The sequence below is a fragment of the Vipera ursinii genome (genome assembly GCF_947247035.1).
Source record: "Vipera ursinii genome assembly, chromosome: 7".
NCBI lineage: Eukaryota > Metazoa > Chordata > Lepidosauria > Squamata > Viperidae > Vipera > Vipera ursinii.
The window spans coordinates 27246740-27267787 of NC_139521.1; the positions used below are offsets into that span (position 1 = coordinate 27246740).

Sequence of the window (21048 nt, forward strand, 5' to 3'; positions counted from 1 at the left end):
TGTGTTCCTGCAATACTTTTCTGTGAGAAATACTTGATTTTCTGAAAAAATTTCTGGGGTGCCAACAATTTCGAGCATGACTGTATGCATATCTACCCAGAAGGAAAAGTTTGGGAAAACTAACTTCTGAATAGATATTTATAAAATGGGGTTATAATTGATGATAGTTAATTATTTCCAGTACTAATGCCTTTCTTAATGATATTTAGAAAGAATAATGCTTTTTTCCCAGAAATATAGCCCGGATTATATTTCAGAGGTTGGGATAAATTTGGGCAGGAGGAACACTGCATTTTATTAAACCCTTTAAATACAAGAACACAAATATGCATACAGTACATATCTTAAAACAAGCACCTCATTATTCTAACTAAATATGAAACAAATAATATGGGACTAAAGCAAGTCACTGTGCACATTAATAATGCTTCAGAAGAGGTTTTTCAAAGACAATATAAAAAGACAGTATAAAAACAAAAAGTTGATAACTGACTCTAAATTTTATTGAGTGACATATTTATTTAAAGTAACAATAATATATAACAAATGAGGAGTTATAATTCACTAATCTGCATTTTAACCTTCATTTGCATTTCACAAGAAAGTTAACCAAAGAAACTCCCAATCCCCCCCAACCAATATTTGCAGTGCAATTTTGATTCTTTTTAAATATAATTATGTCAGCTGAAGAGTAACACCAATTTCAGATTTGTCAAGTCAACAGTCAACAAATAAGCAGAATTCAAAATGGGAAACAAAATGTAGACATTCTAGTAATTGGAAAAATAATTGTGATAATTAAATAACATTATCAAGCACTGTTAATATTATCATTATTACATAGCATTTCAAACCCATCATTTAGAATACAAGTTCTTAACCACTTTCAAGTAAAAAAATTACAGTTATCAGATTTTTTAAGTATTTTTTAAACTCTGAGCAATGTCCTAGTCAACCTTCTTCAAAACTATTATTGATAATTCAATCCAATTTGTTTGGAAAAATATATATGGTAGATTTGGACTTAGGAACTATGGCTGGAATCCAATTGTGCACTTCAACTTTGATTCACAGTTATAGAAAATTCTACTTAGTCCCCTGATATTATGAGAACAGGTGCAGAAGAAACAGAGAAATCCTGGTGCCCAACACTGGATTCTATCACTAGCTTTACTTTGTTTCACTTTGAACACTGGCTACATTATACACCTCTTTGTGTCTAGATTGCAAGATTTTTTTTGTCAGATAGTTGAAGCCAATGCAGAAAGTCTATAGTTTACAATTACTTTACTCCTACCAGCTTTTAAATGATATTCCACCCCTCAAATAAAAGGTGCCTTAATCTAATCATATACCAATTCAGCAAATTTAAACAAGGACAATATTTATTTCAATTACATAGAAAAAAATATCAGAAGGCATTCCATGGTCTTATAAATTATCACTCCTGTGGGTATATAGAAATGGACCCAAATATACCTGATAGTGAGAACAATGTTGGGGTCAGTGCTAAATTTTCCCTACTATTCATTCAAAAGGCTCTGCTTTAGCCATGTCTGCTCAGGTCACTTCTTGTATTGCAAGTACCAAATTAGAGCATAGCCAAGTTTCACTGCCTATTAGACAAAAAATTATAGGATTGGCAGGAGAAAATACTAATGGGGAAAATAAGGAAAACTATACCTACAATGCACATTGAGGATATCATGAGAGCAGGAAGAAAGGGCTGAAAGAGTTGGGAAGGCTTGTGCAGATAGATCCTTTGGGTCCCAATCTCTTAAATTAATTCACAAGGAATGTTTTCTGCTCTAAATATGACAAAATGAGTACGACTGATGCAAGTAAATAAATCTTGTAAAACCTTGATTGTTAGAAAGCATACCTAGACAGCAACAATAATAAAAGTATCCCACCTTATTTTTTAAAAAAATATTTTTAGGCACTAGATATTGAGGCACAAGGATAGACTGATACCCTGTCTTCCAGTTTGGTAGTTAGGAATTGGGGTGGGGAACCTGCAACTCTCTAAGTGCTGCTGTACTATAATGTCTAACAGCCCCACTTGAACAATGGTGAAGACTGTGAGGATCATAGTTCAACAACATCAAAGAACCATAGGTGTCCAAACCCACAGAATATTATAGTTTATAACTGGTTATGAATCTGTGAAGTAAACTTTTATATAACATGCACAGTCTCACTTTGTAAAGAAATAAATTATCCAATATATCTTCTAGTAGGAAGAAAAGAGGAAAAAAAACTTTATTTAAAATATTTTACAATAAAATAATTATGGTTATAAGTCTCTTTAGTTAAATACAGTATGTACACACTACATAATTTTTTTTAAAAAAATGAACTGGTTAAATTGTTCAAGCAAATTAACTGCACAAGTCCACTAACTTGTCAGTTTAAAACTATAATGTCAGTTTAACATTCAGAAATGGTAATATGTCAGACTAATTGCAAAGTTCTGTGCAAACTGTAAGCAAAGTTTTTAAAAAAATTGCCAAAAATTCTTCAGCTTCCATGGTAAATTGCTAAAAAAGTTGTTTGTGTACATTTTGATTGCAGAAAGAGGTTAGAATAACCAGCACTAGTTTAACCTCCATACAGTATCTACAACAGATAAATTCCTTTAGTTACTGACTTCCTTTAACAACAGATTGTAAGTCTTTAACAAACTGTGCTTTTTAGGCAGCCACATGGCCTATAAGGTAGATATTGTCATATAGGTGCCCAACAAAATCTTCGCTAATGTTCTGAGCAGCACGGCGTGTGTTTCGGATAAATTCTCTCTTTGACATTTTATTCTTCACATGAGGGCTAGTAAGATCAATGGAAAGCAGGATCAAAGAGTAACATAATACATAAACAGCATCTAAGCATAAGAAAAAACAAGAAAATATTTTGTGAAGCCTGCTTACAATTTAAGAAACCTGCACAACATTTCACATTAAAGGATTTAGATTCTTTAGGACAAGACTCTAGGAATCCATGTTATTTGTAAAATAAAAAAAAGAACTGTATAAAAACAAAAGAACTGTATTACTGCATGCTACAACACTGTCAAAATACTTATTAAAGCTGTATTACTATGATACTCCTCATCTTTCCTATTACCTATCCTTATCTTCTTATGACTATAACTTTGCTGCTTGTATCTTAATATATATATATATATATATATATATATATATATATATATATATATATATATATATATATCTCCTACTATGATTTATGTTGTTTGCTTAGTTAGTACTCTATGACTATCACTAAGTGTTGCATCTTATGATTTATGATGAAGTGTTGTATTTCATGATTTATGATGAATGTATTTTCATGTTATATATGATCATGATTATCACTATTACTTGAATGTACAATGAGAGCTTATGCACCGGAGACAAATTCCTTGTGTGTCCAACCATACTTGGTCAATAAATAATTCTATTCTATTCTGTTCTGTCCTGTCCTGTTACTAAATAAGGCTAAAATGTATATAAATTTCAGCCATATTTCCTTAGGAAAATCACATGTTGGGATATAACATACTATCACTCTAATATATTATGTCAAAATACTGTCTGTCCATCTATCTGCTTATCTCTCTCTTCCCTTTTTTGTAGCAGTATGGACACTGAATGAATTTTCTCTGATTTTTAATAAGTATAAGCCACGCAAGTCAATTAATAATTCTTTCAAGATTTATAACAAGAATGTACAATGTAGATCCTTAAGGCTTTTGCTCAATTCAGTGCTATTAAACAATATCAGATTTAAACATGAAGATCACATGTGTTAAACTTGTTAGCATTTAAATTTTACAATATAACATGACATGTCAACCCATCAATTAATATATATATATTTATATATATATATTACCTGGGCTAAGGCCAAGCTCTCTCATCAGGTCAGGGTTACAAGCACAAAATCGGTGTGAAAACTTTGTAATAAGAGTTTCAAGATATTCACCACGTTCCTCAGGGGCATGAATATGTTTGAAAAATTCTCTCAGTGCATTTGGTAAGAACTGATTTCTGAAGTTGTGTAGTGTCACAAGATCATCTAAAACATCTCGCCTAATTTAAAAGAGAGAAATACTTTAAGCAGCTTATATATGCATATTTTAGATACATTATAAAATATTCAGTTTTCTATGGCTGTGCTTTTCAAAATATTTGCTTTCATTGTTATGTATGAAAGAAACTATTCAACCAGACAAACTGTATATAATCAGTCATCAATTTAATGCAATTTAATATACAATTCACATACAGATGTCTCCCATTTCACTTCCTTTAGGGATTCAACAAACTATAGATTTATCCACAATGCAGAGTATGATAATTCTTGATTAATGCATGCTAGAAATGCTAGAATGCTGACAATGTAATACAGAAATAAGTAGCAGTATCCCATTATTTCATAATGTTTTAATAAGAAATCCCCATAAATACAAGGGAATATGAGGTTTCTCATTTTATAATTATGTTACCTTTCATCAAGATAGATTCTCAGTTTCTTCCAATTTAAAGTTCTTGTACAGAAGATAAACTTAGCTATTTCCTTTGGTGAATCATCCAATATTCCCTTGGACATAAAGTAGTTAACACCCTGGGAGAAAGAGAGATTTTATATAAAACATTAAATTTTTAAACACCCAGAGTATTTCATATGGAATAAATCTGAACAATTACAGAGTAATTGTACCTTATGAGGTACATTTCAACATGTTGAATTCAAATGTAAATAAAACATATGTTAATATATAGTTAAAATTTATATGTATTAAACAATAGGGAAAAGACTCTCTCCACAAATGATTCTATTTTTTTTTTAAAATGTGACACAATATTTATGATGCCTATGGATCCATATGTAATATCCTAATTTGGCCTTCAGGAAAAGAAATTGCCAAAATAAGTATCTTTTCAATGTAACTTTAATGTTTTATTGTATAAAGTCATTCTCTAATAAATGGATGATTTTGCATGCATACGTTCAAGACTTGAAACTACAAAACCTACTCCCAAATGCACAGAAATCACACATTAGAATGTGTCTTACAATTTGTCTAGTTCATCATTTCCTTATTATAGAAATATTCACTTTCTGTACACATTCATGTTTATTCAATTAACAAAAAACCTTTAAATTGTCATGAACCTCATGATCATTCCATTCAAAAGGTATGTAATTTTTCCAAGGAAAACTAGATTTGTTTTTAAATGTTTATGTTTTGAAATATAAATACCATATAAATAAATGTTCATATTCTCTATTGTTGTTTGCCATTTTTGTAACTGTTGCATTACTGTATTGTAGATTTTTATTTGTATGTATTTTATAATCTCTACAATTTGTTGAGCCTTAAAAGAGCAGATCTTAAATTCGTATACTGGCATATATCTACAATTCAAAGAGCAACTGATACTGGTGCAGTAGAGTTTCCTTTCCCTGTAACATTCAAGGTAATTATAACTGTGTGATGTTAGCAAGAGTAATGTATTATCCAAATGATCATTTAGAGCTTAAGATTGTTCTATATGGCTCTGGTCCCTGAGCTGAAGTAAAAGATTCACATTTCAAATGTTTTACAATTTATTGGCTATGTTCCAGATGGAAATTATTTGACGTGTGTGTGTGTGTGTGTGTGTGTGTGTGTGTGTGTGTGTATAAACACATAATTTTCAATAATTCAATCATTTATTTTTATGTCATATAGTATAAAGTCTTCAAGCATTATTTTCAGATTTTGTTTCACTTTCTTTTGATTTTTAAGTGCTCTTTTTCTTTTTCTATCAACATAATCACTCAGAAATTTTTAAACTTTGCATTTCATGCACTGGTCTTTCAACAATGATTTCTCACAAAATAACATTAATTAATTCGAAGTCTCAAGTGTCATAAACATAAAGATTACAATCTGTTCCTGGGGAAATAAATAATATTCTGTACCGATTCAGTGTGTGTGTGTGTGTGTGTGTGTGTGTGTGTGTGTACACACACACACACATTATGCACAATGGCATAATTTATTTATTTATTTAAAAAGTTATATGCCATTTTTGTTCTTCAAGAGACGTATGTTCCTTAGGTTATCACTTCTGGGATAATTTTGGGTCTCTAAAACAGTTGAAAAATAAATAACAGCATCATATCTGTAGCTAATATTATTAATAATATATGAATTCTACTTACCTCTGCAGGATTGGCATTAAAAGTGAGGCTACCTTCATCTAGTTGCATATACAGTTTTCTAAAAGAAAATCCAAGAGGTGGATTCTTATTGTATATGGAACAGTGACCCCAAGTGGATTTGCACAGTCTACAATATAAAAAAAGTCTGTTAGCTATAAAAACATAATGTAAGATTTTAGGATTCCATCCATTTCCTGAATATTACTATCAAGTAATTGCCTCATAAAGCACTGTAACATGCTTTATGTAAAATTCTCAATGTAACCAATAGACTTTAATAGTACTTTTCTACAGTAGTAATGTGAGGAATGTGAATTATGAGTTTTCTTTTCCTTGACAAGCAATGGGATTATATATAATGACTTCTCCAAGAGCCAGAAGAGGAAGTCTCCACAGTAGATTTGTGTGACAGAGAGAAAGAGGGGAATCCTACTGCAAACAAATATTAAGAGTTACACAGATCAAGGTAATTTCAACAACTTATATTTGTACAGGAGTATAAAACTATGAAGTTTTATTTCAAATATCTTTTTCAGATTTCAGATTTACAATTATAGGAAAAAAGCCAGCAGCCCAATATGCAAGAATTAAGAAATGCATTGCAAAATAAAGTGCCTGAATAAGTTGTAACAGTTTTATTATATATGCCAATCTCATTACTAGCATATTCCATAAGGTATTTCTTTTTATTGCTGGGGTCTTCAAGTATTTATTAAATTAAAAGGAAAAGGACTAGAGTTTAAACTGTGTGGGATGGATCAATGAATGAAGAGATATACAGAGACACAGATGGGTAATGGAAAAATCAACTGCTGTTATCTTCAGGCTTGTCTGCCAAAAGTATCATAAAGTAGCTGAATTGTGTCTTCTGCCAAGCCCAGCAAAGTGCTTAATATAGGGTTAAGTGCCCACAGTTGTGATTTAATGCAGAACCCTGTTGTGAAGCCTGATCACACAGCAAAAGTATGAACAGAAGCAGAAATAAAACCATAAGCTTTTTCAGATAGAATAGACAGAATAATAACTTTATTGTCACTTTGAATGTTCACTAATCGACATACATTAAAATGAAATTTTGTTGCATGCAGCTCTCAAACTTAGTATAATATGTAAAGCTTTAGTCAGTGCAAATTTTGGCACTTGTATCTGCAAAGTGGGATGGTGGGTACCTTGATACTCAACCATTTTGAAATTCACCAAATTTGGTGTTCAACGCATTTTGATGAGAAAATTTTGTCCAGGTACTCATCGTTTGTTTGGTATTCAACGCACAAGCTACAATTACGTGAAGTATTAGTACCACTTTATTAAACCCTAGTAAGACCACACCTGGAATACTGCAACCAATTTTGATCACCATACTACAAAAAAAGATGTTGAGACCTTGGAAAAAGTTCAGAGAAGAGCAACTAAAATGATCAAAGGCCTGGAGGCTAAAACATATGAAAAACCGCTGCAGGACTTGGGTTTCTCTAGTCCACGGGTCGGCAGCTCGCAGCTCCGGAGCCGCATGCGGCTCTTTGAGCCGTCTCCTGTGGCTCCCAGTCGCCCGGTGCGCGCGCACCTCTTTGAACGGGCAGTGGTGCGCGCCTACCTCTCCAAACCTTTAGAGAGGTGAGCACGCACCTCCGCCCGAACGGGTGGTGGCGCCGCTCATTGGGAAAGCTGCCGCGGCCCGTTTGCACAGCTGCCGCGTTCGTCCATGTTTGGCGAGCGGGGCAGGTCTCCCGACGAGTGGCGGCGGTTTGGAGAGTGCGCACGCACCTCTCCAAACCGCCACCGTCCCGTTCGGAGGTCTGCCGTGCTCGTCAAACATGAACAAACGCGGCAGGTCTCCAAACGGGATGGCGGCGGTTTGGAGAGGTGCGCACGCACTCTCCAAACCGCCGCCGTCCCGTTTGCACAGCTGCCGCATTCGTCCATGTTTGACGAGTGCGGCAGGTCTCCCAATGGGCGGCGGCGGTTTGGAGAGGTGCGCGCGCACTCTACAAACTGCCGCCGTCCCGTTTGCACAGCTGCTGCATTCGTCCATGTTTGACGAGCGCGGCAGGTCTCCGAACAGGACGGCGGCGGTTTGGAGAGGTGCGCGCGCACTCTCCAAACTGCTGCCGTCCCGTTTGCACAGCTGCCGCGTTCATCCATGTTTGACGAGCGTGGCAGGTCTCCAAACGGGACGGCGGTGTTTTGGAGAGGTGCACCTCTCCAAACCGCCGCCGTCCCGTTTGCACAGCTGCCGCGTTCGTCCATGTTTGACGAGCGCGGCAGGTCTCCAAACGGGACGGTGGCGTTTTGGAGAGGTGCACGCGCACTCTCCAATTGCCGCCGTCCCATTTGCACAGCTGCCGCGTTCGTCCATGTTTGACGAGCGCGGCAGGTCTCCGAATGGGACGGCGGTGTTTTGGAGAGGTGCGCGCGCACTCTCCAAACTGCCGCCATCTCGTTTGCACAGCTGCTGCGTTCGTCCATGTTTGACGAGCGTGGCAGGTCTCCGAACGGGACGGCGGCGGTTTGGAGAGGTGCACGCGCACCTCTCCAAACCGCCACCGTCCCGTTTGGAAATCTGCCACGCTCGTCAAACATGAACGAATGCGGCAGGTCTCCAAATGGGACGGCGGCGGTTTGGAGAGGTGCGCACGCACTCTCCAAACTGCTACCGTACTCTTTGCACAGCTGCTGCATTCGTTCGTGTTTCTTTCAAACACGAAGGAATGCAGCAGCTCTGCAAACGGGGCGGCGGCGGTTTAGAGCTGCGCAGCTCCCCAAACCTCCGCCTCCACATTTGAAGAGCTGCTGCATTCATCAGGTTTGGAGGTCCTGGGAGAGGGGGAGGGCGCTCGGGTGGCTCCGGCGGTGCCCGGGCTGAAGGCACCGCCGCAACCCAGTGCCCATCGCCTGCGAGTCCGTCTCTTCCCCCCCGCGTAAGCTGGCGGCATTGGGCAGCGACAGGTGCGTGCAGGTCAGGATGCGGTGCGGGCGTAGGGGGTGGTGTATTTTTTGCTTGTTTTGCGCATGCGCACCCACATGCACGAGCACATTTTGCGGCTCCCACTTTTTTGTGTGTATGACGGAACCGGTTCCGAGTGGCTGTTTTGCTGTTTCGGGTTGCTGACCCCTGGTCTAGTCTAAAGAAAAGAAGAAACAGGGGCGACATGAAAGCAGTATTCCAGGATTTGAGGGGCTGCCACAAAGAAGAGGGTGTCAAACTATTCTCCTAAGTACCAGAGGGCAAAACAAGAAACAATGGTTTGAATCTGATCAAAAAGAAAAGCAACCTGGAATTAAGGAGAAACTTCCTAACAGTGAGGATAATTAACTGGTGGAACAGCTTGCCTTCATAAATCATGGGTGCTCCATCACTGGAGATTCTTAAGAAGGGACTGGGAAGTCACTTGTCTGAAATGGTATAAGTTCTCCTGCTTGAGCAGGGGGCTTGACTAGAAGATTTCCAAGGTTGTGTTGTGTTGTGTTCTATTCTATTTTTGCCTGTTTTTGAGAAGGGCTTTTCTGGGAAAGATAGAAAACTGGGTAAGATACTGCCTTTTCTTGTGCCTCTCAAAGAAAGCCACAGTGTCTACAGTTATGAGTGGAGACACATTCTCAGTCAGGGTTTCTTAATTACTATTAAGAGAATGGAATTAGAGGATCAACCACATCAGAAAAGGTACCAATTATCTAAACTTGAAACCTATCTACTTTCAATTTTAATTAATTTATTCTCATATAGATTATTAGAACATGCAGGTAGAGTGTAAAACACCCACAGTTTCATTTGATTCTGATGCAACAGAAATACAGATACAGAACACTTCAATCAGATTTCCTTATAATACTGTACTCACCTCTCCTACACAGAAGGTTGGTTATAAGATGCTACTGTAGGAAAACCTATATAATATAAATGTTACGGGAAACCCTCCTTCATATAATGCGTATGTAGTAGGGATGCATTTATATATCGTCATTATCATTATCATCATCACCACCACTACCACCACCATCACTGGTTCTATATGAGGTTTCACTGTTTTAATTTTATTAGTGCCATTGTCACAAAAGGACAATTATCTACATTTTAAATGAAATGTGACTAACATATTATACGAGGTATATAACAACAACAACAATAGTAATAGAGTTGGAAGGGACCTTGGAGGTCTTCCAGTCCAACCCCCCTGCTCAGGCAATAAACCCTATACCATTTCAGACAAATAGTTGTCCAGTCTCTTCTTAAAAACTTCCAGTGTTACTGTAGAGGATAAAATGCTACTGTAGGAAAACCTTTAATACAAATGTTACGGGAAACCCTCCTTCATATAATGCTTATGTAGTAGGAATTATATGGAGGCAGGTTGTTCCACTGATTGTTCTGTCAGTTATGTATGTAATGTAATTACTATTATAAATCTCCCATATCCCCACTTCATAAATAGCAATATAGCTATCACATTTTGCTGCTTTTCTAAAAATGACACAGTTTAGATATATCTCAGAAGATATAAAACATAAGAGATAAGAAAATAATTAAGAGGATTTTATTACTCCTGTCTTACTTTCTTAGAGAAGGAATTTCCCTAATGAGAACAATAAAAGTTGAAATTCAGTTTAACACAATGCTGTTCTAAACCTCCAAAATTGTTCCAAACTTTGGGCAGTGGGCAAGAGACGCAGTATTGGCCAAAAAAGCCTTCTAAATATGCAATAACCCTAAAATCACATACAGAAGTCTAAATATGAAGATAAGCATTGGGAAAGTCTGTGCTAGATACAAAGACAAATGAATTGTGCTATCTAGTGCTTGTATTTATATAATAATTCCATTAATATTTCAGACTACCTAAATAAGTAATCTAAATGTCAGTTCACCCTAATCTGACTTGTAAAAATAATAAACCTACCAGGCATTAGAAAGCAGCTTTTATTTCAGGAAATCAATCATTGCACAGAGAAAGAATGTGATCCAGTGTGTGTTTCTAAGTAAATGTTGCACGGGAGGGAAATAACAAGGATACAAACAAAAGAACCATTTACTCTATAACCAAATTAGTACAAAGATGTGGAATATAATGCTTTAGGCTGCAAGTATAACATACATTTATCTAGTAATAACAATCAGTGGAGTCATTAGATTTCTATATCACATATAGTAGATATGTGTAGGAATGTGGTATTAGTGACTCGGATGATTTGGATTTATTTAATATATTGGGCACTGAATTCTATATATTTACTGTTTTAATAATTAATAGCTTCTTGGCACTAACCCAACTGAACCTAATAGGCACTTTCCAAGTATGTATTTTTATCTGGATCTGTGCTTTTCATTCTAACATGGGTTTTTACAGATTGATAAATTGTCTAAAATTTGTTATTTTTATATTGTTTTTAAATTATTAAAACATGTTTCATTTTCAGCAAATTCCAATTAGGGGAAACTGAATTTGACATTTGATTAAATTAAGGTGTTCAGCTAGAAACCAGGAGAATGGAAACTTTAGTATTGCCTTAGGCATAAAAAACTGGCTGAGTGACTTTTGGCCACTCTTTCTCAGGCCACCCACCTGACAGGATTGTTGTGAGGAAACTAAGAGGAAGAAGGATTATTAAGTATGTTTGCCACCTTAAGTTATTTATAAAAAACAGTAAAAGTGGGATAAAATAAATAAGTGTAAAGTACATTATATATCTATACTATATATTTAATACAACAGAAATATATTACAAGTAGTTCCTACATCATGGTATATAGACTTCAAAAGTGCTTTTTAAAATATCTTACACTGATCGATTCAAAGAAACCTAATGGATTGTCAAATTGAAAAATAAGAATTTAGAAAAATTACTGTAATAAGAATGGCCTTTTTTGTTTTATAACAACCTGTGCCAAATCAAGATTTGAATCTCTTAAGAACATACTGGTGAAACTCTAGACGTGGGGCTTGAGGAGTGTGGTTAATAGACTGGCAATGTGAGGAGTCTGATAAAAAATTTAGGAGTGGAATTGAAAGAGGGGTTAAGTGTCTGATTTTTGTGCTACTATTTGTTTTTAATCATCATAATCTGTGGTTAAAATTTAGCAGAAAGTGTGGTGATTGCCACAGCTATCTGTACTACAGCTACAATAATCAATTTTATGTGGATATATTGTATTTTATGTATCCTTTAAAAATGTTTTAGTAATAATTACAGGTTTTTGTATTTTACTGTTGTGTTCTCTGGCCCAAAGGCCATATTAAGCAAAGTATATAAAATTTTACTTCCAAGCAATATAGTAGCATCAGTACAAAACTGAGTCACAATTGTACAGTATAGTGAAACACAATGATACAGATTAATCTTCAAACAATCAATTGTTCTTTTACTAGTCATATAAGCTTTCAGTAAATTCCTGTTGATTTTTTTTAAAAAAAGCTCCAATATTAAAACTCACTTGGTTTACAAGCGTAAATGCAAAACATCTCACTCATAAAAGACAGAAACTTTGTCTGGGCACCCATGTGCACAAATTTAAATCCAAAAAGGTATGCAAGAATGAATAGGGAAGTACCGTATTTTTCGGACCATAAGACGCACCTGACCATAAGACGCACCTAGTTTTTAGAGCAGGCAAACAAGAAAAAAAAATTCTGAACCAAATAGTACCGATATACTAAAACAGGGCTTTTCAACCTTTTCATCCATTGTACCACTTTTAGGACAAGGCAATGTCCGACTACCACCAGTCGCCTAGCAAGTTGTCAAAAACTTGAGCCCCCACCAAAAAAGGAAAAAAAAATGATAAAGTACAGGTAGTCCTTGACTTACAATGATTCACTTAGTGACTGTTCAAAGTAACGACGGCACTGAAAAAAGTGACATGACCATTTTTCACACTTATGACTGTTGCAGCATCCCCAGGGTCATGTGATTTACATTCGGATGCTTGGCAATCGATTCATATTTATGATGGTCACATTGTTCCAGGGTCATGTGATCGCCTTTTGCAACCTTCTGAGAAGCAAAGTTAGTGGGGAAACCAGATTCACCTAACAATCATGTTACTAATTTAATTTCTCTCTCTCCTTCTCTTTCTCTCCCCCTCCCTTTCTTTCTCTCTCCTCTCTCTCTCCCTTTCTCTCCATCTCCCTCTTTCTCTCCCTCTTTTTTTCTCCTCTCTCTCTCCCTTTCTCTCTCCCTTTCTTCCTCTCCCTCTATTTCTCTCCCTTTCTTTCTCCTCTCTCTCTCCCTTTCTTTCTCCTCTCTCTCTCCCTCTCTTTCTCTCTCCCTCTCTTTCTCTCTCTCCCTCCCTCTCCCATTTTCCCTTCCTTCCTTCCCTCCCTCTTTGTCCTTCCCTCTCTGCATTAAGCAGTACCCGCAGAGGCGGCCCTGCGGCCTGGCTTTCTCTTGCAGAAAGCAAGCTGAAACGGAGCGAGGGAGATTGCCAGAAATGTGAATCGGCCGATCTCGCGCTCTTGCAAACTCCCTCGCTCGGTTTCAGCTTCCCTTGCTACAAGAGGAAGCAGGCTGAAACGAGGGAGATTGCAGCAGTGCAAGATCAGCCGATTAGCATTCCTGGCAATCTTCCTCACTCCATTTCAGCCTGCTTTCTCTTGTAGCAAGGGAAGCTGAAACCAAGCGGGGCAGATTGCAGGAGCGTGAGATCGGTGTTTCTCAGCACGTGCCCATTCATGCTCCACTTGCAGAGGTTGGGGCTGGCCATACAGATCACCTTCGGACCATAAGACGCACCCTCATTTTCCCCACACTTTTGGGGGAAAAAGTGTGTCTTATGGTCCGAAAAATACGGTATATATCCCCTTCCTATATACCCCTATTTCCAGATATTTTTACTATACAGTGCGTGGAATTACTTGGAATCAAGGACTGTTGAGCATTACTTATATGCACAAACATATTCCCATCAATCTCCTTTTTATCCTATATATTCAAATGAGGGGTCCTTTATGCTCTCTGAGCTTGTTTTCTTCCAGACGTTTCATTACCCAAACTAAGTAATATTATCAATGCACTAATGATATTACCTAGTTTGGGTAATGAAACATCTGTAAGACGTATATACAACCAAGCTCAGAGAGCAGCAAAGACCTTCTAATTTTGACCCTGAGCTACAAAAATTCTCCTTTATTGGTATCTTCAAGTGAATGTTTGCATACAGTTGAAACAAATCAAATTCTACAAAATGCAGCACATATCCACATATAATTTAGAAACTGCATCTGCAAATCAAATTTCCTGTTTCTTCCTATTCATACCAAACAAAAACATAAAAACTTATTGATTTCAAAGTTCACTGATTTATATAATCAATCAGTATCATTCTAACTGAAAGTAGAATTTTTTTCTATTCCCCCCCCCGAAAAGCTGATTTACACAATATTCAGTAAGAATATTTCTAAGGTAGTAACTCTTGTTTTGTTGAGTAACTGAATGGTACTTGTTACTATTATACTGAACTGTTTTGAAAGAAGCCATAATTGGATACATCATTTTGTCATTCATAAACTACTACTATATTATTTTAAACAAAACTTTTAGAGTGGAAACAAAACTTTCTAATAGTGGAAAAGATCTGCAAGAAAATTGTATTTGAAAAGCCCTCTGCATTACACGATAATTTGTTTTATGATTCAAGTTAATATTTTTATTAATAGTTACTGAATCCATCATTTTTAATATTTTTCATTACATTTTGAGATTTTCAAAGCTAAAGTATTGGCATAATTCATGAACTACAGATGTGAAAAAGAAAGTACACCCTCTTTGAGTTCTATGATTTAAATATCAGGACATAGTAAAAAATAATCTGGTCCTTAGTAGTTCTTAAAAGTAGGTAAATACAACCTCAGGTGAACAACAACACAAGATATACCAGTCACCAGTACTCATTACACCACAGAACTCAAAGAGGGTATGCCTTCTTTTTCACATTACCTTATATAGTAATTTTTCACCTTATATTATTTTTTTAAAAGCACACAAAAGAAAAATTGATTTTAATTGCCTTTTCTGTGTTGTTACCTTACCCCTGCCACAGAAGTTCATCATTAGCAAGATCCTGCCATACGCATGAAGCCAGACAGAGGTCTGTTGCATTCAGGTATGACAAAATGGTAAAACTAAGTTCAGGAGGTAACATTTCTAGGTTGATGAATCCTTCTTGTTCTTTTGACTTCCGAGTTTTTAACAGGTGGTAAATGTCAATTCCTCCTTGGGCATGTTTCCGGTGATTAGTATTTGAAACATTATTAACAGTCATCCTTCTACCATTCTCCCTGGAAAGACAGCTTTGTCCTGCGTATTCCTGTTGTTGTAACTGCTGATTCCTTGCCACTCTCCACAACCCTTGACCCATCTGCAAGCCTGTAGGCTGTAAACAAAAGGGAGAGAAACATATAAATTACTTCATTAAAAAGGACAACAGGCTTTGTTAATTATAACTGTAAAAAAAGTGCAGATATATATTTAATTATACTGAATTCTATTAAACATATATTGATAAGACAGGATTTGTAAGATTCTATACAAAGTATTATAAAGCTAGAGAAATATGCGTTTGAGAAATTTAATATTTTATCTAAAGCTATGATCAACTGCCCCCTTTACTGATTACTGCCTTGTCACGGTGAAGGGGCTTGTGTAACTCAAAGAAGCTATAAGCTATGCTGTGCAGGGCCACCCAAGACGGACAGGTCATAGCAGAGAGTTCTGACAAAATGTGATCCACTGGAGAACGAAATGGCAACCCACTCCAGTATCTTTGCTATGAAAACCCCATGGACAGTACCAAAAGGCAAAAAGATATGACACAGGTGTCAACGCTGCTAACATCAAATGTTCTTGTTTTGACAAAAGATGAAGAAGCAGCTATTTCATATTTAAACCTATGTGTTACTTTAAGAGCTATAATCAGTTATTGCTAGGGGAGGGGGGAGGAAGAATGTGTCTCAAGGCTGTATCGAAATAAGAGAAGATAAGAATTTGGCGGGTTTTCTAACAGAAGGGAAAACTGACCCTTCAAACTAATTGGAGAATGTGATTTATGACAGCAATGTAAAGGAGAATTGTGTTTAACATATTGTGCTAAGTGGAGGGGAATTCAGATTCTAGATTCTCCTAGCAAGGATTATCAACATTTTAGAGTTCTAATAAAAGACTTTTAAGGTAAACAATGCCTCAGTCATTTGAAAAGCTCAACTGTTGGAACCTTGACATCATGCTGGAATCCACCAACTTTACAAACTAACTAGGGGGTCCCAACCTCCCGTCGTTGTCTCCAGGTTTGGGAGACAGGCTGACAAAGAGTTGGGAAAGATCCCATCATGGAATAAGGAAAGTTGCCTGAAATCAGCTCCTCGGCACAAGCAGCCAGCCCAGGGGGGGATGGGCCAGCGAAGAAGCTGATAGGAAAAAAAATTCAGCAATCCTCCCAGCTGGGAGCAAGACCCAAACAACCAGGAGAATTGGTCTGGTCGTCAGAGTGGATTAAGCCCAGCAGAAACTCCAGGTGCCTCAAAGCGGCCTTGCCATCCCCAAGGGCTTGAAAGGCAGAGGAGGTGGGGCGACAACAAAGAGACTCCTGCACATTGCATTCCCCAGACAAGTGGGGAGCAGCCAGACCATCTGCGATTGAATGCTTGGGTGAGTGGAAATATCTGTCTGCAGTCCAAAGCCAATCAATTGACAACCTAGCAGAGAGGTTTGAAGAACTAGAAATGAGGAGCGCAGAACAGCTCCTGCCAAGAGGCCCCCAGCCCCCCTTTCACAGAGCTAACAGCCTTCCAACCCCTGGAGTTCCCTGCTAGGCCCTCCAGTCCCACAGAGAAAGAGAATCTAGGGCCTTCACAGAAGTGGGGAGTATGGCAATCCCCACAGAAGTAGGGGCAGCAAACTCTGGGCCTAAACCAGCTGATAAAGGCCTTGCAACAGGTTGCGGTGATTCAGAAGCCTAGAAAGCAATAGCTAGTTGGAGGACGAAAACTCCATGCAGGCTGGTCACCACCCCCAGCTCCAAGCAACCACTGAGAGGCCCGGAATTGAGGGAGGTGGCACGGCACTTGAGGCTAAAACGTTTCCTAGTAGATCAGGAGCAGAGGGTGCCACAATTCCATGCAGACAAAATCCAGAGTAGACGACAGCAACTCTCATCTATCTATCCAACAATCATTGAGGGGCCTACAGCAGCAAGTGGTGCCATGACTTCCTGCCGGCCGACAGCAGTCTCCCCTCAGACAACCACAGCAAGGGGAGCAGCAGCACGGCCCAAACGTGCAACCCCTGGGCATACAGCAAGACCAATGGGGTAGCCAGCAACTGGGGGTCCAACTGCAGCCGTATGGGCCCTGGCAGCCATTGAATCAACAACCAGGGTGGGGCCAGCAGCAATGGGGGCCCCAGCAATCAATGATGGGCCCACCCTTTAGAGCAACATTTGATGGGGACCCAGAGAAACTGATTTTTTTCCTCAACCAAGTACGCTCTCACTTGAATCGCTGCGCCTATCTCTACCCAGACCCATGTGCTATGGTAGATGTGACTGCATCCAGCCTAGAGGGAGAAGCATCCAAATGGTTAAACAATTTATATAACGAGCAAGCCCCTGAATTGGAGGACTCCCACATTTTCCTCATAGGGCTGAAAGATTTGAGGACCCATCCATTGCCCTCAAAGTGGAAGAAAAAATCCACAAGATAAAACAAGCTGGCCGGCCTGCCCTGGAGTATGTGCGGGAGTTTCACAAGATTGCCGGTTGGATAGAGAGATGGTCTGAGCAATCCATAATTCATCATTTTAGAGAGGGGTTAGAAGACCACCTTTCTCAGGCATACATATACCGAGCTGTGCCTGATCAGCTGCAAGAATGGTACCAGGCAGCAGTGAAATTAGACGTCCAGCTCAACTGCTATAAGAAGCCTCTCCCACTTGAAGCACCACCAAAGCCAGGACCAAAATGGCCACCCCAAACCCCCAAACCCCCAACTACTGCTATTGATGATAGACCTAGACCACCTACAAGCCCACCAATCAAGTGCTTCCGATGCAGACAGTAGGGACATCGAGCAGCAAACTGCCTTACCCGCAACAGCACAGTAGACCAGAACCAACGAGGAGGAGACCTGCACAGCAGCCACCGAGAGAGAAGTCTAACTGAAGTACCCAGGAGCCCGTTGCCCAGGTTATGTCCCCCACCCAGAAGGATGCTGGCCCACCGACTGGACCCGCCACCACTTTACCTGGCTTTGACAGCGACAATGAAGGGGAGAATGACCTGATGGTGAGTCGACACGTCCCACCTTTTTCATTGCCTGCTAAACTCATAATCCCTAAGTCAGGGGCACAAGTAGACCTGAAAGTGCTAGTCGATACTGGCTGCTCCCGATGCATCATTAGCCTGTCATGTGCCTTAAGACTGTGCATACGGACTAAGCCGCTCTCCAAGCCTGTGAGGTTTGAGCAAGCTGATGGCTCCCTAATAGGAGGGACTTTAGTCATGCAATTAACAGAGCCCTTACGCCTAGAAATAGGCGAGCACTGGGAGTTTATTCGCTTCCTGGTGGGTCCAAAAATGAGTCAGACTGTGATCCTAGGACTAGCCTGGCTAGACAAATGGAAGCCATTGATCTGGTGGGAAAAAGGAATGAGAAATGTGAGACTACCTATGCCTGATCTCCCCATTGATTCAACAGATGTTACAGGGGATTTTAGCCCACCCAATGAGCAAGCGTACATGGCTGCCTTATGGCCACCAGGCGAGCCACTTATCCCCAGTACCGGGACCTAGCGGAGGCATTTAGTGAGAAAGAATGTGATACCTTGCCTCCTCACTGAAACAATGATTGTTCCATTGAACTGTTGCCGGGGGCCAAACTTCCATGACCAAAAATGTATGCTATGTCCCCCCTTGAAATGGAGGAGATGCAGCGATATGTGGATAAAAACCTAGCAAGGGGATTCATCAAATGGACCAAGTCTACCATGGGAGCCCCTGTGTTGCTCAAAGAAAAAAAGATGGGTCTCTTTGTCCCTGCATTGACTATAAGGGCCTTAACACTGTGAGCGTGGAAAATAAATACCCTCTCCCACTCCTGAAAGACTTACTAACCCACCTGGCGAAGGGGAGTGTCTTCACTAAATTAGACTGAGAGAAGCATATTACCAGGTGAGAATAAAGGAGGGGGATGAGTGGAAAACGGCCTTCAACTGCCCCTTGGGAAGCTACCAATTCAAAGTCATGCCATTTGGACTGCAGGGGGCCCCAGTCATATTTATGCAGTTGATTAATGAGGTCCTACATGATTATTTATACAAAAAGTGTTCTGGTGTATCTTGATGACATTCTGATAATCCAGTATGAATATGATGGACCACATAAGACTGGTCAGAGAAGTGTTAAAGAAACTATTGAATGCCAAACTTTATATCAAATTGTCGAAATGTGAATTTCACAAGACCCGATTAGATTATCTGGCTATAAAATTTCCAATGAGGGCACTGAAATGGACCCAGCCAAAGTGAAAGCTATAATTGAATGGCAGCCCCAAAAGACTCGCAAACAGCTCCAGAGATTCCTAGGGTTTGCCAACTTCTACCGACAATTCATTCCCTCTTTTGCCAAGATTGCTCTACCCCTTACAGAACTACTCAAAACGGGCAAGGGAGGGGGAAAACTGCGATCTGGCGAACCACTATCATGGACTATGAGTTGTCAGAAAGCTTTTGAGAATTTAAAAAGACTAGGTGCGGCTGAACCGATTCTAAAGCACCCCTGACCAGGGGAGCACTTCGTAATTCAAGCTGACACCAGTGACGTGGCAGTTGGAGCTGTGTTACTGCAAAAGAATAAAAATGGGGTCCTGCAACCTTGTGCCTACACCTCTAAGAAATTCACTGAAAGTGAAAGAAGATGGAACAGTCTGAGAGAAGGAGGCCTTCGCAATTAGGTGGGGGCTATTAAACTGGCAACACTATTTAGAAGTGAGGAAGGTGCCTTTTGAAGTATGGACAAATCACAAAAAATTTAGAGGCACTAAAAACTCCCCGCAAACTGTCCCCAAAGCAAGTGCAATGGGCACAGTACTTTAACCATTTTTTTTACTCTAAAGTACATACTGGGAGGGAAAAACTTCTTAGCTGATGCGCTATCCTGATTACCCCAGTACAAAAGCGAACGTGTAGAGGTTAAAGAGGCAATTATCTCCAGTTCACAACCTGCGGCACAACTCACACCTCACAGAACCCCTAATCTTGATGACCCGGGAGCGAAGAAGAGAAAAAAAGAGCTCCTCACTGACCAATGGTTCAAAGATAATCAAACCTCCTTAACATGCAGGGATGGTGTGGCTTACAAGGGGGGGAAATTGTACTTGCTCAAGCTCTCCGTCTTAACGCTCTCAAACACAGCCATGATGTCAAACAGGCTGGGCACTTTGGATATCTAACAACTCTACATCTCACTCACCAGCAATTCTGGTGGCCGGGACTAAAACGAGACGTGGGAAACTATGTCAGGAGCTGTACTGTATGTGCCACCATGAAAAGAATACCAGGGAAAACCCCAGGGTTACTGCAAATGGTGGCCGACCCTTCTCAACCAGGGGAAGAAATAGCTATGGACTTTATGGTAGACCTACCTGACAGTAGAGGAAATACTGTCATCTGGACTGTGATAGACCTGTTTTTGAAGCAGGCTCATTTTATCTCCTGCAAAGGACTCCCATCTGCCCAACGCCTGACTAAATTGTTCCTGAAACATATCTACCGACCGCATGGTGCCCCTAAGCGAATACCGTATATACTTGAGTATAAGCCGACTCGAGTATAAGCCGAGACCCCTACTTTTACCCC

General features: G+C 39.3%; 1 protein-coding gene across 2 annotated transcripts in view; it reads right to left on the reverse strand.

Moving 5' to 3' along the window:
- Positions 1-485: 485 nt before the first annotated feature.
- The window catches only part of FBXO8 (F-box protein 8), a 46422-nt gene continuing 25859 nt past the window's right edge, over positions 486-21048 (reverse strand). Inside the window, exons 2-6 of one of the 2 annotated variants that reach the window (XM_083367304.1) lie at positions 15231-15574; positions 6211-6337; positions 4505-4623; positions 3892-4088; positions 486-2881 (exon numbers count right to left, since the gene is read on the reverse strand). In XM_083367304.1, coding sequence (XP_083223430.1) covers positions 2694-2881; positions 3892-4088; positions 4505-4623; positions 6211-6337; positions 15231-15559 — 960 coding nt within the window. In that variant the 5' untranslated portion in view covers positions 15560-15574 and the 3' untranslated portion in view covers positions 486-2693. The remainder of the gene's footprint in view (positions 2882-3891; positions 4089-4504; positions 4624-6210; positions 6338-15230; positions 15575-21048) is intronic. The other variant, XM_083367303.1, reaches the window with a different exon arrangement.